This window comes from Furipterus horrens, unplaced genomic scaffold (genome assembly GCF_987537825.1).
Source record: "Furipterus horrens unplaced genomic scaffold, mFurHor1.1.pri manual_scaffold_9, whole genome shotgun sequence".
NCBI classification, from domain to species: domain Eukaryota; kingdom Metazoa; phylum Chordata; class Mammalia; order Chiroptera; family Furipteridae; genus Furipterus; species Furipterus horrens.
Window position 1 is genome coordinate 37,232,397 of NW_028327179.1, and position 22,685 is coordinate 37,255,081.

General features: G+C 37.0%; 2 protein-coding genes across 6 annotated transcripts in view; one reads left to right on the forward strand and one right to left on the reverse strand.

Moving 5' to 3' along the window:
- Positions 1–15,224, reverse strand: part of DBF4 (DBF4-CDC7 kinase regulatory subunit) — a 29,351-nt gene extending 14,127 nt beyond the window's left edge. Inside the window, exons 1-6 of the mRNA XM_090286705.1 lie at positions 15,108–15,224; positions 13,833–14,005; positions 7,440–7,619; positions 5,842–5,892; positions 5,332–5,401; positions 5,152–5,228 (exon numbers count right to left, since the gene is read on the reverse strand). Of these exons, the coding sequence (XP_090142831.1) occupies positions 5,152–5,228; positions 5,332–5,401; positions 5,842–5,892; positions 7,440–7,619; positions 13,833–14,005; positions 15,108–15,153 (597 nt within the window). The 5' untranslated portion in view covers positions 15,154–15,224. The remainder of the gene's footprint in view (positions 1–5,151; positions 5,229–5,331; positions 5,402–5,841; positions 5,893–7,439; positions 7,620–13,832; positions 14,006–15,107) is intronic.
- A 375-nt stretch (positions 15,225–15,599) lies between these two features.
- SLC25A40 (solute carrier family 25 member 40) overlaps positions 15,600–22,685 on the forward strand; it is a 56,408-nt gene continuing 49,322 nt past the window's right edge. For 2 of the 5 annotated variants that reach the window (XM_090286706.1, XM_090286710.1), the window contains exon 1: positions 15,786–15,966. The gene's annotated coding sequence lies outside the window, so the exon portion shown is untranslated. The other 3 variants (XM_090286708.1, XM_090286707.1, XM_090286709.1) reach the window with 3 other exon arrangements.

Sequence of the window (22,685 nt, forward strand, 5' to 3'; positions counted from 1 at the left end):
TCATCTCAGTCAAAGAAACAAAATAAAATGATCATTCAAAAAGATTAAAGATTTTAACCAATGGAATGAAATTTAGTAATACAAATGCTTTCTTTCACAATATGTACACCCAACTAATACCTTGTATTCTAACTATAATTTTTGTCTTCACAGAAAGAAATCAACCAATAAGGACAGGATACAGATAGTGAAATAATCTACAAATAGTCACATAAGCTATTTTTATGCCCTTATTCAACAGAATCTTTGTGATAAACTAGACAAAGGAATTATTAAAACATTTATTATAGTCTATCAATTCCAGTCAAGATGGAATACATCCAATATGGTCAATCAATCTCACTAATTATGTACAACTAAAAACTGAGCAAAATACAATAAGCAACTACCTGCAGACTGAGAAGTAAACAAAAGCAGGCACGTTGTTGAAGGAAGTAAAAACTTGGAGAGGCTAACTTTAAGGTGGTACATTTCCCATCCCCCCACCTTTTCTTTTGCAATGCTGCCTTGAGGCTAGACCTCTAATCATGGAGTTGGCGGGACTAGTGAAGCCAGTGACTACTACTCATATATAAACCTCATATTTCTCGCTAGAAAGATCCAGGAAAGAGGGTCCTGCAGTCCAAGATTACAAAGAGAATGGTTGTATTATGTCTTCTTTGTTTGCTCCCAGTTTTGCCCTTTGGGTAGGCGCCACTTACAATACTGCAATTTTAACAGTACCACAAGCAAATAAAATTGTGAAACAGACTTTCTGACCAAAGAAACTAGGAGAAGGGCCACTGCAGACTGGAGAGTGAAAGGGAAACCATAGAGAATAGCAAACTAGAGAAGGGGATTCCCTAATTCTGTATAAATCCACGTAAGTACCAGGCTTAACTCTAAGCTGCATATTCTAAGGACAAAAACAAAGCAAGAGCTTTGAAAATTGGAACTAAGGTTCAAACCACTGCCCAAGTCTTATACTAATCTATAAGTGATGCATATGAAGAACAAATAGAGAGCTCCATACAACTCTTTGAAAACTGAAACTGTGATTAGACCCACCAGCCACACGAATTGAGACAGAACTGAGAGTTTAAACAAAACTGGATGATTCGCTGCTAAAACAGTAACAGCAACAACAAAATCAGCCTCCTCCAGAGTACTATTAAAATAGATCTGGAGTCTACACAACATTAACATTCACAATGTCTAATACACAGTCAAAAACTGTTTGACACATTAAAAACCAGGAAAATATGATCAGTTCTTGAGGGAAAGACATTCAGATGCCAGGTCCAAGATGTTCCTCATGTTGGAAATACCACAAATAGATATGTTAAATGTAAAACGAATCAAAAGGTTATAACACACAAACACTGATGAAAAGGAAGCTGGAGTGGCCATACAAGACAGCAGACTTCGGAACAAGAAATACTAACAGGGACAGAGGAACATTATACAGGGGTGGGAAAAAGTAGATTTTCAGTTGTGAGTACTCAAGTTTATTCTTGTATCATTTTCCATATGAACAACTGTACACCTACTTTTGCCTACCCCATATCATAAGTGGTATAGCCATTTTGGAAGACAGTCTAACAGTTTCTTAAAATATTAAATATGCTCTTATCATATGATCCAGCAATCATGCACCCTGGTATTTATCCAAACGAGCTGAAAATTTATGTCTACGCAAAAAACTGCACATGGACGTTTATATCCATAACTGCAAAAACCTGGAAGCAACCAACATGCTTTTCGGAAGGTGAACATCAGAAAGTGAACAGATCAACTATGACGCATCCAGACAATGGAATTTTCAACAATAAAAACAAATGAGCAAACAAGTCATAAAAAGACAAGAAGAAACTTTTAAATGCCTATTACTAAGTGGAAAAGCCATTATAAAAAGCCACATATGCTATGATTCCAACTATATGACATCCTGGAAAAGGTGACATTATGGAGACAGTACAAAGGGGTAAGTGGGAAAGGTAGGGATGAATAGAGAGGGATGCATAGATGAAGCATGGAGGATTTTTAGGTCATTGAAATTGTATTTTAGGGTACTGTATGATATTATGATGGTAGACATGTCACTATACATTTGTCTAAACCCAAAGACAAACTGAACCCTAATGTCAACTATGGACTTTGAGTAATGACGACCTAATAACAGATTCATCAACTAAAAACAAATGTACCCCTATGGTGTAGGTTGTTGATAATGTGGGAGGCTGTCAGGGGTATATGGGAAATATCTGTACCTTCTACTCAATTTTGCTGTGAACCTAAAGTTGCTCTAAAAATAGTCTGTATATTAAAAACAAAACCGTAACATAAGATGTTTGGGATGCAACTTAGCGCAGAGCTTAAAGGAAATTTACAGCAAATGTGGTTCTTTGAAAAAATGAGTAAAATTAATAAAACTAGCCAGGTTGACCAAGAAAAAAAAAACAAAAACACAGAATGATACCGGAAATCAAACAGGAGCCCTGGCTGGTATCGCTCAGGGATTGAGCACTGGCCTGCGAACCAAAGGTTCACCAGTTTGACTCCCAGTCAGGGCACATGCCTGGGTTGCGGGCCAGGTGTCCAGTTGGGGGACAAGCAAGAGGCAACCGCACATTGACATTTCTCTCTCCCTCCCTTCCCCTCTCTCTAAAAATAAATAAAATCTTTAAAAAAAAAGAGAGAAGAAAGAAATGAAAGAGGAGACATCATTACAGACCCCATAATTATTAAAAGTTTAATAAGGGACTATTACAAACACTTTTGCCATCAATTCAACAATTTTAACAAAATGTACAAATTCCTTAAAAAACACAAACTACCAAAGTGCACTCAAGAAGCAATAAATAACCTGAGTTGCCTCTAATAAAGAAATTGAATTCATATTTGAGAATTTTCCAACAAAGAAAATTCCATACCCAGATAAGCTTACTAATAAATTCTACCTAACATCTGGAAAGTGTAACCAATTCTACCAAAACTTGTCTAGAAAACAGAAGTGGAAATACATCCCAGCACATTATTAGGGCAGCATTATCCTAACATTAAAACCAAAGATATCAAAAGAAAAAGACGACCAATATTCCTCAAGCATGTATATGCAAAAAATCCTCCACAAAGTAAGTTTCTGGCAAACTGAGGGGAAAAAAAGCCCCTGCAAGTACTGGTATCAAGTTGGCAGATTACACATCCTGAATTAATAAAAGTATTTGGTATTCTTATCCTTTTTGCCTGGGGAGAAAAGTAAGATCTTTTTCACACCTGAAACAGCTTTTAATTTTTTTCCCAAATGCCAGGCACACAACAGGACTGAGTAATTGTTGAATACTAAATGAACAATAGGGGTGACATGTGTAAGCAAAACCCAGTGTTGAAAAAGATAGAACATGATCTGAACCCTCATGGGATGTAGATTTCATTCAAGGCTCTGGTTAGGCACTGAAACCTTTCAATAATTATCTTTCAAATCTTCCTCTCCCCTTCTGTTACTACTTTAAGCAGGCCTTCAACATTTCACCTGATTACAAACGTATCGTCCCAGAATACTTGATGTAAGTGTATTCAGAATCCATAAATGTCTTTTTGAGTTTAAATTTTCATACATTTCTATGTACAATCCAAATAATCTGCAAAGTACAGTAGCAAGCCGATTTAGCATATTTCAATAAAGGAATATCCTCCCATCATTTTGCAAAAATTTGGAAATAGTCATTTGGAATTTTTTTATTACTTGTAAATGAGGCAACCAAACAAATAAAGTATTAGCAGTTTTATTTAAATACTAAGTAAATTATTTGTTCCTTTCTGCAAATTATTCATCTTATGTAAATGAGGATTGATTAAAAATGTGAAGTCACAAAGATTTTATGAATTTTTCTATATAACATGTATACATGAGGTAGTCACGATGTAAAATGTTTCTTAATGAAAACAGTGTTCAAGAGAATACAACAGCCACTGTCTAATAGCTAGTCTTGCCAGCAAATATCCTTTCCCGGCAACTGGAGGATCTTTCCAAAATGCCAACCCAGCCAGGTATTCTCCTATTAATAACCTCTCAATAATTTCCCAAACCCTTGAAGGTAAAAATCTAAATTCTTTATACATTATACAGTCTCCTTTATACTCTTATCTGAACCTGTTAATTTTTCCAGCTTCATTTCTTGTCATTCTCTCACTCAACGATCAACCTGCACTATTATACAGAGAATTTCCAAAACGTGCCATCCTACTCATGACTTCATGTCTTTATATACACTCCTCAATAAATTTTCCTTCTACATTATAGTCATTTAAGGATTGAGGGGGGGGAAAAGCAGACCACAAAAGAATGCTCTCAGAGATATAAAAACCATGGGAAAGCTAAGAGAAGTGCCAGAAGAAATAGTTCAAGTTCAAGGGAAAATTAAGAATACCTGAACCAATATAAGTTTTTAAAAAAATTTGTTTCTTTTTCTTTTCAATATGACTGGTTTTAAGAAGTGGTAACTTGATTTGGAAATTGGTCAGTAGGTTGAAGAGTGAATGGAAAGAATAAAAGTGGGGATTTGAGAAGTTTGGATGATATAAAGATTATATATAGCAGTTAGGTAGGAACATGAGATCAAGGGAGGTTTTACTGTATTTGTTTTAAAAGATGCAAGAGGCTTAATTATATATAGAGGTCTTGAGGAGGAAGCTATTAAAAGGGAAGAAATTGAAGGTATGGGAATATTAGGTCTAACAGAGTGCAAGTCCAATGCAGCTGCTCAACAAAAATTTTGAGGTTAGGCAAGAGAGTCATACTATACAACAAGATTTTGGTATACCACCATCTAGAACAGTTGAAAAGTAAGTATATTTCCTACTTGTGTTCCCAAAAGGAATATATGTACTATCTACATTAGAAACTTCTCATATAATAGGTAACCAAAGAAGAAAAGAAACAAAACTATGCCACCGTCTCAAGAATCACTTTTACCTCATGAATAAATCCTAAGGTTAAGTGATACACAACAAGTTATTCAAATCACAGAAACATGCACACAATACACAGGCTTACCCCTAGGATATTCTGGCAATACTGTTTTCTACTTGACAAAAAAGACACAAACTACAGATGTGTAAACAAAAACCAAACTTGATCAATTTCTTTAAAAATTAAGGAAAATAACGTACCACATCTCTTACAGAAGTGCTTGATTTCTTGAGTAAATACAATTCTTTTTTCTTTTGTTCGATGTAGCATCTAATGTCTTTATTAAAAGAAAGAAGAGTTTAAGATTAGTATCTTTACCTTTGGAGTTAAACACTGTACTTATAAGAAAGATTGTCAAAAAACAAAGATAAAATCTTTACCATCAATATGAAGAATTTTTACTCCCCACGATAAGGCATTAGATAATATACTATTTGAAGGAATAAAATCCTGTTAAAAAAAAAAGTTGAATTTAAAAATTATTTGAAACAATGTCACTGAATAGACCCTATAGTCACAACAGCAATGATAGCATCAGTTTTTTTTTTCTCCTGGAATTTCTAAAATCAATCCTGCTTAATATAATATATTCCCACATCCTTGAGAATCAGTGCACACTGTAGCCTTACAGTTACTAGTTTCAAGAAATTATTCCATTTAAAAATACAAAAATGCCACAAGCTTCAGAAGTCTCTAGTAATACTATAAAAGGCCACAAGATGGAGATGCTTCTTCATGAAAAGTAGGTTCTGTTCATTGTAAAATGATATACTGGCTGAAATTTAGGCTTTTCCTATTAAAGTGAGGGAAAAAATTTCAAGAACATCTCTATTTTCCACTTGAATTTTTAATAACAATATACAGTGTGAATTTTTAAATTTCCTACTTACATGGTCCTTGATAGCTTTTTCAACTAATAATTTTCCTCTGCTCAAACAAACCTATAAAAAGACCAGAGAACAATCAAACTTAGTTATAGTGACTTATTGAAAAGGTTAAAGTGATAAAACAGCTAAAGTAAACAGATAAGATTTATAAGTACATTTTAATATAAATATGAAATTTTTTTAAAAAGTTCTATTTTTACAAGTCTTAGTGACTATCAGTAAAATAAATGTATAGTAAAAAGTGATTTCCTTAGGGTCTTTGTAAAATTATCTCCTATTAAAAAGTTTCTTTTTTCTTTTTTGGGGGTGGTGTGAGGGGCAAAGCAACTAAACTCAAATGAACATCGTTGAGACTCAAGGTCAGTTCTATAGTAAATTCTACTTAACATGAAAAATAAATTAGCTAGGTTCCTCTAAAACTGTCTATAATTAAATAGTAAGTTTACACTTTAGTGTTTCATTAAACTAAAGGTCTAAGAATATAGTTAACTGTATATTATTTTTACATGTTATTTCACTTCTTAAATAATACACTAGAAAAAGCAGTTGAAATACTATGAAAAACAATTATGTGGAATTAATCATAGGTGTATAATCTCTTTTCTCCAAAAAAAGCATCAAAAGGATGTATCAGCCTTGATCTCCTCTCCTTCTTAGACTGTTTTTCTTTTACGTATTTGTCTCCAAGTAATATCTCTTATGTAACTCATTTCTTCCATTCACCACCCTACCCCCATTTTTGTTTCCCAAATGGCATAGTAGATAAGTTGAGAATATTTTTAAATGATAATTACATTTCAATCTAAAACGAAGATAAATATTTCAGTTTTTAATCTCTTGCCTTCTCCATACTCAATTAGTTTAATTTATTCTTTACTATCTTCCAACTTATTGGCAATGGAGTGGAAGGACTGAATGTCAACAATTCTTCTACAAGAGGGGTTGGCAAACTGTTCCTTTAAAGGGCCAGATATTACATGTTTCAGACTCTGCTGGCTATGTAATCTCTATCCCAACTATCCAATTCGGCCTTTATTCATTTATATACTGACTGGATGCAGGAAAGCAATAAACGATCAAGTCAATATGTAAACAAATGGGTATGACTACAATCCAATAAATATTTGTGGACAATGAAATTTGAATTTCATATAATTTCCATTTGTCACAAAATATTCTGTTAATTTTCCCCCAATATGAAAATGTAAAAACCATGTTTAGTTTGCAAGCTATAAAAAACTGGTGACAGGGTGGATTTGGCCTGTCTCCACAGTTTGCTAACCCCTGCTCTACAACAAACAAAATATTTCCATTTCTTCTTTAAAGCAATGATCCACTGTTACTTTTTAGGTATAAATTACTCTAAAAAATAAAAACCATCCCTAAATGCAAGGGTATATTTTAGGAATAAGAGGATAATTACACAAGCACTATTAGGGAAAAAAAAAAAAAAAAGACAGCAACTTTATAATAACTGGAAAGCTACATATAATTCAAGCATTATTCTAAGTGAACTCTGTTGCCAGCCTGCTCTTAAAAATCATGAGACACTCAAGCTGTAAGCCTTTCTGAGAGTGTCAAAGCATAGTTAAGAAACTTACTGAATCTGGAGACTTAAACGAACTTCCATCATGACTGGGATGAGGTGAAGTGGTTTCCGCAGTATACGCAGATTCTGGACTTGGTACAGGAGAAATCTGTCCAAAGGTTTGTGCAAATTTAGCTTCCTTTTTATTTGAAATAAGGTAACTTATATCTTTGCTGAGAAATTCTTCAACTCTCTAAAGGAAAACAAAGTATTTTTAGGTAAGTCATATATCATAAACTATTTCAAATGCTAAGCAGAGATAAAATGCAACCCTATGGTACTAATATTATCCTCATTTTCTGGAGAAGAAAATTGAAGAGAAGTTAAGTAACTTGCTTGAGATTATACCAGTAGTAAATCACAGAATTTGAACGCAAGTATTCTGATTCCAATCCAGCTCTGAATTTACTGAATGATGGAAATGTTCTTTATCAGTATTGTGCAACATTGTAGCAATTTGCCACCAGTGGCTGAGTATCTGAAATGTAACTAATGTGACTAACAACTGAATTTTAAATTTAAATAACCACATGAGGCTGATGGCTTCAAACACCATAAGGTTATAACATCATTGCACAGGACTTAAACTAACGGGAAGGAGAGAACCCGTACCCTTAAGAGTGTAAGATGGTTTGAAGATAATTTTTCTACTAAAATGTTGGAAAACCATGACTTAAATGCCTGAATTTATAAACACATGTACCAAAGTCAATATTATCAGAGATCACTCACATTCCAAGGGCAGGAAAATTAAAATAAGTAGAAATAAATACTAAAGACTTCTAAAATATTTTAAAGAGCTATATCTAATTTCTACGGGATCTTAAAATATAAATTAGATAATTTAAAAAAGTGAAGCAAAGTATGTCATAGATGATTTAATTTCATGTGAGCATTAAGCAGAATGTGCTAAGTCTAGTAGCTCCCTGGTTAAATGTATATCACTATCACTCCCAACTTTTTTGTTTCTTGAGCAACATTTTCATTAACAAGTAAATACAGTAAGCAACCCCATTTATTTATTCCAGGGATTACAAACTCAAATGCCTACAAGGACCAGCAGGAATATAAACAAACAATTTACACATCAAATACTTTCATTTTCATAAATGTGTGGCCCTAGCACTGCCAGTTTCCAATTTTTCAGAAGCCTAATCTCCTACACATTAAAAAAAAAAAAAAAAAGAACTGTGACAAAGTATATAACATAAAATTTACCATTTTAACCATTTTTAGGTGTATAATTCAGTAACATTAAGTCCATTCATAATGTTGTGTAAACATCACCACTATCCATTTCCAGAACTTTTTCATCATTCCTAGCTGAAACATAGTCTATATACATTAAACAGTAACTCCCATTCTCCCCAGACCTTTGTGATCTCTATTTTACTTTCTGTTCCCACGAATTTTACTATTCTAGGTATCTCACGTAAGTACAATCCTGTCTTTGCCCTTTTGTGTCTGGCTTAGTTCACTTAGCAATATTTACATGAATAAGAATTTCATCCTTTTTCAAGGTCAAATGATATTCCATTTTACGTATATAAATTTTGTTTATCCATTCATCTGTCAACATTTGAGTTGTTCCCCTCTTTTGGCTATTGTGAATAAGGTTGCTATGAACATGGATATACAAGGGGAAACCCAAAAACACCAGAATTATATTCTGGAGGACAGGCCCCTTGTTGTACAGGCTTCCTCTCCTGGTGGAGTGTTCTAAGAATCCATCTATGGATACATAGAGAGGCTGCGTTCAGCTTCACTTAATTTTTTTTGAAGACTCAACACATTTGCCCATTTCATGATAGGTAATTTATGAGCACACATGCCCACAGCAGTTTTTGACCAAAAATAGAATGACCTCTGTGCCACAGCCTCCCTATTCACTTGACCTTGCCCTGAGTGACTTCTTTTTCTTGTTTCCCAGGATGAAAAAAGTCCTCAAAGGGTAACAGTCTGCCGATGTGGAAGAGGTGAAACAAAAAACAGCAGAAGTACTAAAAGGCATCAAAATTGACAAGTCCAAAAACTGTTTTGAGCAGTGGAAAAGACATCTCAATAGGTGTATTACATCAAATGGAGAGTACTTTGAAGGTGACTTAAATTTAAACATGTAAGAATAAATATGTAATTTTTATAAATAAATTCCAGTTTTGGGGGGACCTCCTCACCCCGGCCCTTGTATGAATATATCTTCTAGACCCTGGTTTTTAATCCTTTAGGTATGTATGCAGAAGTGGAATGGCTTAATTATATGGTAATTCTATTTTTCATTTTTGAGGAACCCTCATACTGTTTACCATAGTGGTTATATCAATTTATAATCACACCAGCAGTGAGGATTCCAGTTTCCACACATCCTCACTAACACATTTTTTGATAATGACCATCCCAATAGAAGTGAGGCGGTATCGCATGTGGTCTTGATTTGTATCTCTCTAATGATTAGTGATGCTGAGCATCTTTTCATGTGTTTGTTGGCCATCTGGGGACATGTTCATTCAAGTCCTTCACTCATTTTTTAATAAGGTTGTTGTTTGTTGTTGAGTTGGAGTTCTTTATATATTTTGGATACTAACCCTTAATCCGATAAGATGATTTGCAAAATTTTTTTCTCACACTCTGTGGGTTGTCTTTTCACTTTCTTCTTTTTTTTATTTTTAAAAATTTGTTTGTTTATTTATTTATTTTTAGAGAGAGGGGAAAGGAGAAAGAGAAGGAGAGAAACATCACTGTGTGGTTGCCCCTCACTTGCACCCCTGACTGGGGACCTGACATGCAACCTAGTCATGTGCCCTGACTGGGAATTGAACCAGCAACACTTGGTTCGCAGGCCAACACTCAATCCACAGAGCCACAGCAGCCAGGGGGTTCACTTTCTTGATAGTGCCCTTTGACAAATAAAACCTTTTCATTTTTATGAAGTCCAACTTATCTTTTTTGTTTTTTTTTTTTTCATTTTTTTTGGCCTGTGCTTTTGGTGTCATATGCACAGAATCAATACTAAATCCAATGTCATAAAGATTTTTCCCTATACATTCCTCTAAGTTTTAGGTCTTATGTTTAGACCTTGATTCATTTTTAATTAATTTAAGCATATGATGTACGGTAAGAGTATAACTTCATTCTTTTGCATGTGGATATCCAGTTTTCCTAGCATCAGTTGTTGAAAAATTATCCTTTCCCCACTAAATGGTCTTGGCAACCTGCTGAAAATCAATTGACCTTTTATGTGAGGGTCGATTTCTGGTCTATTGCAATGGCCTACATATGTTTGTCTTTAGTTTTCCATTTCCTGTAGCTTGAGTAGTGAATAAAATATCATTTACAGTTTGGCTCCAAAATAACATTGTTTCTTGCCATTCCCCACCCCCCAAATCCCAAACTCAAGCCATAATGTAATTTTAGCAGTTGCTCAAACAAAGCATACGTACATACATATATTCTGAATACACTCTTGCCTCTACTTTGTTTGTTCATTCTGCCTGATATATTAGTAGGCTTTCAAGATTTGGTTCAAACTTTATCTCTGGTGTAATTTCTAAAGGCAGGATCAATCATTTCCGTCTCTACAGTCTAATGGCAATTTCTATATAATTTTTGTCAAAGCACTCATAATGCTATACTTTAAATTATTTACTTAAATGACTGATGCCCCCATAGAATAAAAATTCCTATAGGACTAGACTACCTGTCTAGTCCTACAGGAATTATTTTTATATCCCCAGCATCTAAGATAGTGTTGGTATATGAAAGACACTAGTAAAATAAATTTCAAATGAATTTCCACATCCAAATCATATGCAGTCTTCAAAGCTGAGTTCAACTGTGTCTGCAAATGACCTGGAAGTTTCCTCAGTTTGGCATTACCTTCCTCTCTTCCTGACATTCTGTTGTATTAAAATTAATCATACAAATGTCATCTCATCTCTACCAAGCTAAAGGAAGATGGACGTCAGATTCATTTTTGACTCTAACAGCATATGTAATACTACGTCCTGTAGTGCTGACTTCATTTTATCATGGTCTTCAAATTATTAGGTTTTGTTATTTTCTGATGACTCAATGTCACAATGAACATTAAACAAATAACTCTTCAAATTCCTGTTATGGCAAGGTATCTGCCCTTATTTCTCTATTCTTTTCCAGCTGCCTTATTTTAGTCCAAACTGTTTAGACATAGACCTAAATGTGGCTGGTTTCGTGTCCTTTGTAGACAGTTTAATAACAGCTAATTTCCTTGCCACAGTTGAAGATATTTCCCTATTATATCAGAATTTCTCTGCTGTGCTCAGTGGTTGAATTTGTCAGAAGTGCACTCTCTAGATAAAAAAGGACGAAGGTGGTAATAATCTGAAGCAAGATAAATTATAAAAGGGGCTAAGTAATCATAAAAATTTAATAAGCATACTTTTTTCAAGGGATATCTATTAAACTAAACAATATTTAAAGTTGAATCTTAAAACTCTTAAAATAGTGTCTAGAGGTCAAAATTCCTTTATAGTTCACTAGGAGTTCTTCATAACAAAGTCATTTTTAGTGACAGAAATGATAATGTCCTAGGGACAGAAATCAGGACATCAAGGAATTATTGGAAAGATAGTATGTGGGAAGATCAGAATTTGATTAAAAAAAAAAACGTTTTCTAAAAGAAATTAAGGAATAAAGTTAATAAAATTTAGCTAAAAATCAACACCTAGGGGGAAAATGTGGCAACTTATGCCCTTAAAATATGTACCTCACTTCACTGGTCTACTTCAAACTCTTTTAGGATAAAGATTTGAATTGTATAAAACCAAAAGTCTCTATTATCTAACACATACATTAAATCAAACTTTGTTGCCCTGGCCAGCTGGCTCAGTTGTTTGGAGCACTGTCCAATACACCAACAGGTTACAGGTTCGATCCTCAGTCAGCACACACACCTAGGTTGCAAGGTCTGATACCCAATCCAGCAGCATGAACGGGAAGAAGGCAACTGATTGATGTTTCTCTCTCTCTCTCGCTCTCCCTCAAATCAATAAATATGTCCTCAGGTGAGGACTAAAAAAAATTTTTTTTGTTTCTTTTAAGTGCTTTGGGAACTGATGGGCATGAGAGGAGAAAAAAAAGGGGGACAGGGCAAGCAGTCCCTGCACTAGCTTCTATACTGCTATTTCAACCAGAAAACCCTTTTTCTTGGTTTTACATATTGAACTTCTGAATTTGATTTTGTTTGAAGCATTCCACTGGCAGAAGCACAAATCTAAAATCACTGATTTAGATCAGAAAGGTTAATGGTTATGCATCATATATGAGAAAGCCGCAAAACTGTATCAGCTAGCTTCTTTGTAACCATTAATTGCTAGAGGAACAGAATGGTGCAGTTGCATGTTAGTCTTCAAATTAGGCTAATCCTAACCTGGGCCAGCCATTTACCTCTCCTGACCCTTAAATTCTTAACTTTTAAAATGGAGGGGTCTTTAGCTCAGTGTCTAAGGTCCTTAAATTAAGACACTCTTGGTAGGTGGTATAGTCAATATGGTAGCAGGCCCAAAAAGCATGACTTTTAGGAATACAGTCATATGGTTATTATGCTATATGCAACTACGACAAAATGTGGTACAATGTTTTAAGAAAATGAATAGCAAACAAGTAGAATAGCTAAATAAAATATCACAACAATAAACAATTCCAAGAAACTTGTTACTCGTTCTTCTGCTAATTTCTATTTCAGGAATAACAGGACCTGATCGGTGTGTTAACCTTAAACTAGAAGTGCAGCAGAAACCTTTTAAACAGGAAGAATTAGGGAGTAAGTTAATAAAATCTTACCCTTACTTGCTAAAAATGTACCTAATATTAACCTTAGTCCTAAAAAAAATCTTAGAATTTTACCTGAATTTTCTGATTTCCTAATCATTTACTCAACATATTAGGTAGGAAAGAAGCAGGCATTCCAAATTGTTCCCCTAATGACCTTCATTCTGTTGAGAATCTATCAGTTAAGAACAATTTTAATTCTTAGGTTTTACTTGCATTGTAAGTAACATTCTCTGTGTTATGCTAGTCCAGACGAATTAATGTAGCTCCCCAATAATCACAAGCAAGGAGTTCCTACTATCTGGAAGACATCCCAACATTACTCTCAGAAGGCAATAAGCAGTTCCACCAGGACAAGCGCCTCACTGCTCACACTCTGTGAACTTCACACTAAATTAATAATCAGAAACCTTCACATTTTGTCAGGCTACAAAAGGTTAAAACAGATGGTTTTCCATTAAGGACATACAGCTGATAAAAGTTTTGAGCTTGGTGCTTACATGGTTTTAAGTTTTCCAAAATGAAAATTTTAAACAATTATATATTAAAAAGTACTAGTTACAAATGTTTCCCTTTTTGTCAATGCATGATTTTGACTTACCCCTCCCAGATCCTTAATGTCCTTTTGCAGTTTTTCAGATACAGTGACGGAAGGAATGTCAATGTAAAACACCTTTCCCCAAAGTGGTTTATATTTGGATTTTTCTGGTTTGTTATCGGTTTTCAGAGATTTCAAAGATGGTCTGTTCTTTTCATTTTTAAGTTGGATTCCACCTATTGTTTAAAAATTTAGGATTAGATGTTTTTGCAGACATTTCTCCTGTTTTATAAAGTTCTTTATACAATAATCATATCACTGAGTGGAAAAGTCTTTACCCCACCAATACGTCGTCATATTTCTTTGTAGTACTACTTAGGATAATGGCAAAATATCCTATATATATTAACAGATGCTATACCATAAAAATAATGGACAGCCAATTGTTGAGTCTGAAGGAAACAGTCATGCGTTTATGTTTTATGTATCAAGTTGAGGAACAAAATAAAACCTTACTGAAAGATTTTCCTCCTTAGAATGTAAACTCCATAGGGTATTGACTCAACAAACACTTCTGGAGCATCGCCATTCTGTTGAACACTATAAACTGGTACTTAAAATGTTAAACATTTAGCAATGCAAGAAACTGATGTCACACCCATAATGATCCAGTCCTCAGAGATTCCTCACTGCTCAAGCTTTAGTTTCCCAGAGGTTGTCCATCTGTTAAGAACTGAATGGGCCATTTAAGAAACCAAATCATCATTCATTTTATTATTTCCTTTAAAGAGAGCTCTGAGGGCCAAAATGCTTTAAAAATTAACTTTTTGAACACTGTTCATAAACTGGAGGTTACTATGTATATGGAAATTTTGTTTTGTTTGTTTATATGAAAACAGCAATGGGGTGTTTGACATAGTTTCAACTTTATGAGTTAAGAACATACAAGACCAGAAGTCCCCCCCCCCCAACAATCACCCAATTTAATCACGAAGCAAACAGCCACGAGCACATCAGCTTTTAAATTGAGGATCGAGTGGCAGCATCTGTGGGAGCCCCCCCGAGTCCCTGGGTCCACACATTGTTCTCAGGTTTTACAACCAACGGCACCACCTGGAATTTGGTGGCCGCTCCAGGAGCGTGGAGAGCGCGAAGGCCGGGCCGGGCCGAGGTCCCTTCCCTTTTTGAGGCAAAACCCTGGACCGATCGAGCCTCCTCTTCAGGCCACACAAGACAGAAAAGAAGCAGGGACGCGAAGGGAGAGCTCTAAAGAATCAATGGTTGGAACCAGGGCGCAGGAAAATTAAAGGGACTGCAGGCGGAGGAAGGGCGTCATACCCTGGAAATGTTCTTTGCTGTGGATCCTCATGGCTCCGGAGTTCATGGCAGCCGCCCGGCACCTACATGCTGGCTCTGGAGAGGGTGTCGTGCCGGGTGGCCGAGAAAACACAGCTCCTCGAGGCCCGCTGACCCGCCAGTCGCCTTCCCCCTTCCGCAGACTACCACACCCACGCAGGAGAGATACCGCCTCTGCTAGCCGGGTTTCCGGGGCCGGATCTGGGTCGGCGGCGCAGAGAAGGAAGACGCAAAGTAGAAACGAGTGGGCTGCGGCGGTTGAAGATTTGAAAACGCGTCACGCGGCCGCGGCGCCGATACGCGCGCCCCGCCCCCTCTCACGCCGCGCGTCGCGCCCCGCCTCACGCTCGCCCCCACGTGGCCGCCTCCCCGCACTGCACGCCCTGCCCCCATGCCCCGCCTTCTCAAGCCGCGCGCCCCGCCCCGCCCCACCAGCCCTGTCTCCGCCCCCGCCCCTCCCAGCCGCGATGCCCTCTGCCTTAGGTTCCCGGTCTTCCACCCGTTATTTGGCGTCCTTGCGCATCGTGTTGACCAAACATAGTGGATGTAGTTAGCGCCTGAGGCCGGCCGAGGCCTCCACCAGTGCCATTCCCGCCTTCTTGGGTTGCAGGGATCGCCTTTTGTCCAGCTGCCTTCTCCACCAGGTACGCTTATTTCTGACGGGTCGGCTGTCCAGGGGTCTGGAGGCTTGGCGGCTGCGCTGAGCCCGGACGCGGTTTCGAGGCGGACCAGGAGGCGGCGACAACCCCTGCTCAGCGCTTGCAAAGTCGCAGAGCGTGGTTTTCCCGCGATCACCCCAGATCCTTCGTGTTGAAGACAAGCTGCAGAGGGACCTGCTGGGGTGAGAGAGGCCGCGGAAGCGGGGGGGTTGGGACGGTGCGTGGGAGGGAGGTCGGGCCAGGAGGCTCTGACCCAGCGCGCCCCTTTTGTACGTGAGTCTGTGTGCTTCTCTGTTGACCTCTGTTGTGCACAGACCTGTTTTATTACATATAAGTTTATTCAACAATAATAGGAAGAGTGGAATTTGAATCTCAAGTCTAGGGTTTTGGGTCTGGACCGGCTACTTAACAGCCTGTAAGACTTTAGTTAAATTACCTAATTACTTTGAGCCTCAGTTTTTTCATCTATAAAATGGGGATAATTATGGGATTATAGTACGGATTAAATTAACGTGTTTTGTAAAGTATATTAATTTTGTTTTGTAAATGGGAAAATGCCTCACAAAAATATTGGTTTGGGTATGTTTCTGCTTGTAAACTGAAGGAAGAAGAGGATTTAATCTTGTTACTTTGCATTTCTTTCTTTCTTTTTTTTTTTTTTTTTTTACTTTTTTTTACTTTGCATTTCTTAACTCCTGGCCTTATTGGGTATTCATTGTTTAATGATTGATTTTTTACTTAATAGTTAAGGGAAGTTAGTGCCAGTAACACCGTTTCAAAAATAGGTACCTGAAAGCATAGCCAAGGATGGGGTGTGATACCTTTAGCCAAAATGGAGAACACAAGGAGATGGTTCAGGTTTGATTAGAGAAATGAGGGTTTTGTTGTGGATGGATTTAAGTTCAAGGGCCTGGGCAGACAATCATGGAACTACCTTGATTAGACAGTTGATAATATTCGTAACTCAGGAAAGATATGGGGGGTAGTGGGAGGCAAAAAAGAGAGCGAAGATTAATTGATTTAAGAGACATCACACAGGCCAATCACTGATTCTCAGTCACTGGGTGATGTAGAGGTTATCTGATCTTGAGAAGCAGGAGGAGGTGTATAGTTTGAGCAAAGATATTCAACATGAGAATTTCTGTTTGGAAAAGAGAACCTATTTTCAAAATGTAAACTACGAAAGGAGCACAAAGTTTTATATTTATAAAAAGTGTTACAAGGTTGAGAAATACAAATATAGAATGTAGTTAGTCCTGGGAAGAAATGAAAATGCCTAGAAGAGGCTGTGAAATATGAGAAGAAGTGATGAGCAGAAGGTGAGGAAGTAGTGAAAGAGATGGAGGGAAAGGCCACAGAGTTAGGAAGAGAACTGGGAACAGAAGTTACTGTCAAAAGCCCAGAATTGCAAACACTGGGATCATGCAGGCTTCATTAAATGTATGGCTTTGGGTAATTTGGAGCCTCAGTTTTAATCTATGAAAAGGGGTAATACATGCTTCTCAAGATACTGTGACGATTAAATGAAACATTTTTGAAAGCTTTATTAGTACAGTTCCTAGCACAGAACGAGAGCTCAGTGAGTGCTATAATTGTGGTAAACCCCGCACCAGCCCCTCTATCCTCAAGAATTCAAAAAGGGTAAGACTTGAAACATAGGTCTTGATTCTCGTGTTTAAGATGTCATTGGTTTCCTTAGTAAGAATTTCAGTATGTGGCTAAGACAGTCTACTGGGTAACAATGGGCTTGAAGTGGAAGCAGACTGAGTGTACTCTTGGAAAAAAATCTGTCAGTGTAGGGAATGACAATAATAGGGAGGGAACATTGGGTATTTAGAAGGTTTAGGGAGGAATATGGGAAGTATTTAAACATGTTTATATTGAAGAAAATAAAAAACTGGAAGTCTGTTTTATGCTCTAGTGAAAGATGAATTACCTTCCTTATTTCCTATAATGAGGAAGGACAGTAACACAGTTGTAACCAATGCTTTTAGACACACCCTTCATTGTAGATGATAATGCCAAGCTATGGAAAGCAGAAAGTCTGTTTTTACCAGATGGTGTACCTATCTAATCTGTAACCCAGGGTTAATTTTTAATAATGTTATTATTGGAACTCAAATCTTGTAGTAGCCACCGGAAGAAGGACTTGGTCCTATATCTATGGCCTGTGAGTATAGAAACCTCCTTACGTGTTATGTCAGTAACCAGGGCTAGTGGTAAAAGAATAAGATTTATGTTGAAGTATATGTTGAGGTGTGCTTCAAGTAAAAAGACTATATTCAAGAAGAAAATCTGTGGTGAGAGGTTTGGTTAATGAGTTTTATTAAGCAAAGTAGAAAAACACTGAGTTACTAATTAATGAACATTTAGCTGTGAATCAGGAGAAATTACCGTATTTTTCAGTCCATACGACGCACCTTTTTTTCCCCCCAAAATGGGGGGAAAATGTCTGTGCGTCTTATGGAGCAAATATTGTGTCACAGACCGCGATGGGTATTACCTGACCTGTCAGTGGTGGCTACAGATGTTAGAAGACGAAGCGGTGGGCCCACGCAAAACCCCTGGGGACGCTTAAATGTCCCACTTTACTGCTGAATCTCAGGGAGTCTCATCAGTATGAACATTGCAAAGAAAGTGATATCAGTGATTGTGAGCAATGAGCTTCATAAATTCTGACACTAGCCATGATGAGTTCTTGGGGTTCCCAGAAAACTAGAAGAGTACTTGAACCTTAAAGTCTCTCCTCATTTGTTAATGACAGTGATGATGGTTCTTAATACCGCTGTTGACTGCTGTTCACTTTACATGGTTGAAATATTATTCTGTTATATTTTATTAAATATTTTAGTACACCATTTGGTTCAGAATTTCTTTTTTTCTTATTTTCCTCTAAACTTAGGTGCGTCTTATGGTCAGGTGCGTCTTATAGTGCGAAAAATATGGTAATTCATTCAGTATTGGCTCTATTTCTAAATAGTTTAATGACCCTGGGCAAGTATTAACCTTACTATGCTACAGTTTTTTCATTTGTAAATGAAGACAGTATCTGGTCAGTCTACGCAGCAACTTTTTGTGATTATCCTATGAGGATTACCAGTAATAGGCTTTTTCAGACTACCTCAGACAAATATAAATTTATTCTAGAGTCTAGACAAATGAATTAATATTTATTCTTCTGTAATATTGTCACTTTCCTCTTTTCTTTTGCGTAAGTCTGTCCACCTGGCTGGCAGTTGTTCATCTTTCTTATTCATAGCAGGCCTAGCTTAGATGCAACTTTTATCTCCTGCTCATTTGGAGCTTTCAGTAATTCCTGTTAGATTAATTTACCAACTAGTGATATACTGTCTTCTGAAATGTATTCTGTTGCTACTTTTATTAATTAATCTTCACATTTTAGAGTCTCACTACCCTGGTGAATTGGAGGGCCTAAGGTTTTTCAAAGGTTAAGTTCTTAGTTTTTGCAGGCTAAGCATATGCAAGGATAGAGTTGGTTAGTGGTTGTGGCACTTAAGTCCATATCTCCGGTGAACGTGGCTGGGAAACCAAGGGAAATTCAGCCTGTCGAGTCCTTGAACACCACCTAGATGAAGGGTCCAAAAGGAGAATAACCAAGACAGGAGGATTCAAAATTTGAGAGTGGATCCTCCTGAGGCAGCATAATTCAGAGGCTGCTGTGGCACCTGTAGGAGCTGTTAAGGATAATGAACTGGTTCAAAGGTTATGTATTACATTTTGACCTCGATTGTAAATTCCTCTAGGGTAATACAGGTTAATATATATTAATATTTGGCCATGACTGCAAAACAATCTACTCACCTATCCCATTTCCTGTTTTTCTTCTATGTTGATTGAGTACCTACAATGTGCTACACCCAGTGAGATTGGTTTTTTTGTAAGACTCCATAAACGTCTCATCCTCTACATTTTTAAAGATTCAATACTCTTAATAATCCACATAAAATAAAGTACACCCATTTAAGCATATAGATTGATGAGTTATAATATATATATATATACACATATACACACACACGTAATTACCACTCCATAGAACAATTCTGTCCTCTCAAAAGGTTATTTCATTCCCCATTTCAATCTCCCTTTTCCCACCAGAGATAACCCCTCTTCTGATTTCTATTATCATAAATAGTTTTGCCTGTATTTCAACTTCATGTACATGGAAACACGTAATTTATATGTTTTAGGTCTGAATTATTTTGCATAACAAATTTTTTATGATTCATTCACATTGCTACATGTATCAGTAGTTTGTTCCATTTTATTGCTGAGTAGTAGTAGTCCACTGTCTGACTATACCACAATTTATTCATTTACCTGGTGACGGATAGTTGGGCTGTTATCAATAATGCTGCTATGAACATTGGTATTTAGGTCTTCTGTGGACATATGTTTTTTATTTTTCTTGGGATTCCTGGATCATATGGTTACTGAATGTTTAACATGAGAAACTACTGAAGTCTTTAATCTACTTCTTTCCAGCAATATGTGAGAGGCCCAATTGTAACATGTCCTAGTCACTCACTGGGCGTGAACCGGTGTCTCGTGTAGGATTTTTTGCTTGTTTGTTTTTTTTTTATTTTAGAACACTGCACCTTTATTTTTACAATATATTGCTGAATCTTTCTCTAATGGAGTCATACCATGAAGTGATTATTTTAGTTTTATTATAAATCATACATATCAAGTATACTTGTTGTCTTTAAATGGCATTATGTAAAGCTTAATGCCATAGGATTTGGGGGAAATTTATTGGGGAGAGATGAAACATCTTGCTCAGCTCCTGGCATATAGATTAAGTAAAGTTTACGTTATTTATTTACTCTGTTGGATTACTCATCATTATATTGCTGTAAAATGTTTATTCTCTTGTACATTACAATTCATGAGAATTCTCCCATTATCCATTTAAAATAGCTTCTTTCAATATTTGAAACTTCTTTCTTTACTAGAGTTATATGTTGCCCCACTTAACAGAGTCGTTGCATATATTTTGATCTTGACGTTTGATCATCCAGGGGTATTACATTTGTGACATTCTTATTGAAGATTTGATTCTAATTAGAATAGCAAAATATAACTAAAATTGGCTGTATTGGTCCTATTGAATTTTAAGGAAATAGCATGTGTTTTGTTTTAAAAAATAGTTTCTAGTAGCTAATAGCAAGAGATTTATCTTTTTTTTTAGATGTAAGAACAGTCATTGTTGATAGGATGACCAAAGCAAGACCTTTAATCTAGATTCTTAAATTTTACATTATCAGTGAGGAGGGAGGGGGGTCAGCATTTGTCTCAAATAAATCTAATTAGTTTATTTGTTGCCATTACTTATTTTATAATTTCTATTTCTCTCATTGCCATTTTTCTCTGGGATCCTAAATTAGTCTTGATCTAGTGAACCACTGGTTTCTCTCTTCAGATGAGAAATGTATATTGTTACATAGAATCTCAGTCACTAGCCCTTCTCTTTTTCATCATGGACATTAATCAACACAGTCTTCTCTCCACCAACAAACACATTTTGAAATAACATGGAGTGTTTTTTAAAAAATTGAGGTAAGAGGACTTCCGGCCAAGATGGAGGCTTAGACGGACACGCTAGGTCTCCCTCTACAACTAGAGAGGAATACAACTACTTCAAAACAAAGGATAACTAGAAATTCCAGAAAATAAAACTACACGGAAGTCCAACATATGAAGTTATAAACCAGCGGTGCCACTTGGGCAGGTAAAAGTTAAAGAGGGCAGTGCTGTTTGCGGTCGCACCTGGAGCGGCGGGGTGGCGAGGAATCCCGGCTAGGAATCCCGGCTGCGGTCAAGCCCCTGGCGGTGCGCGACCCCGGCGCTGGGGAGAGCGGCCGCAGCATCGCCTTGAACAGTGAGGCCCAGGGGGGCGGGAGGACGGATCCCGGTCTCCTAGCTGAATAACTGTGTGAATCCATCTTGGACCCCCGCCCCCAAAGAAAGCACCACAGGGCTGCGAAATAGGTCGCGGACAGGCAGGCGCCGGTCGCTGATTTGTGACGCGTACACAGGCACTGCCCCATACAGCCGGCCCAAGAAAACAAAACGCATCTGTCAAAATGAGGCAGACAACTATAGAAATCCCGGTGACACAGCTCACCAGGCAACAGATAGAGAACCTGACAGATGAACAGATAAGAAACCTGTCAGAGGCTCAGTTCTGGGCCATTGTTATCAGGTGGCTTACAGAATTCACAAAAGAGCAGGAAAAAGATAAGAAAGAAGCGAAAAACATTCATAACGAAAGGAGCAAAACCACATACGAGACAGATGGTGAGGAAAAAAAATCCAGAGTTCATTTCAACAAACTGGAATATGGAGAAGGAACAAGCAGTCAACCAATGCAGAGAGAGGAAATGGGAAGCAACAATGAGAGGATCAGAAACCTCTGGGACAGCTATAAAAGGCCCAACATAAGAATCATTGGTTTGCCAGAGAGTGAGGAAGATGAACTAGAACTTGAAAAATTGAGTGAAAATATAATAAAGGAGAACTTCCCAGACTTGGGGAAGGGAATAGACTTGCAGGTCCAGGAAGCAAGGAGAGTTCCCAAGAGACTGGACCCAGGGAGAACCACTCCAAGACACATTATAATCAAAATGTCAAAAATTAAAGATAAAGAGAGAATCTTAAAAGCAGCAAGAGAGAAGAAAAGAATTATGTACAAAGGGGTCCCAATTAGACTATCAGCTGACTTCTCAAGAGAGACCCTACAGGCAAGAAGGGACTGGCAAGAAATATTCAAAGTAATGAAAATCCAAAACCTACAACCACGAATACTCTATCCAGCGAAATTGTCATTCAGAATAGAAGGACAGAGAAAGTGTTTCCAGGACAAAATAAAACTGAAAGA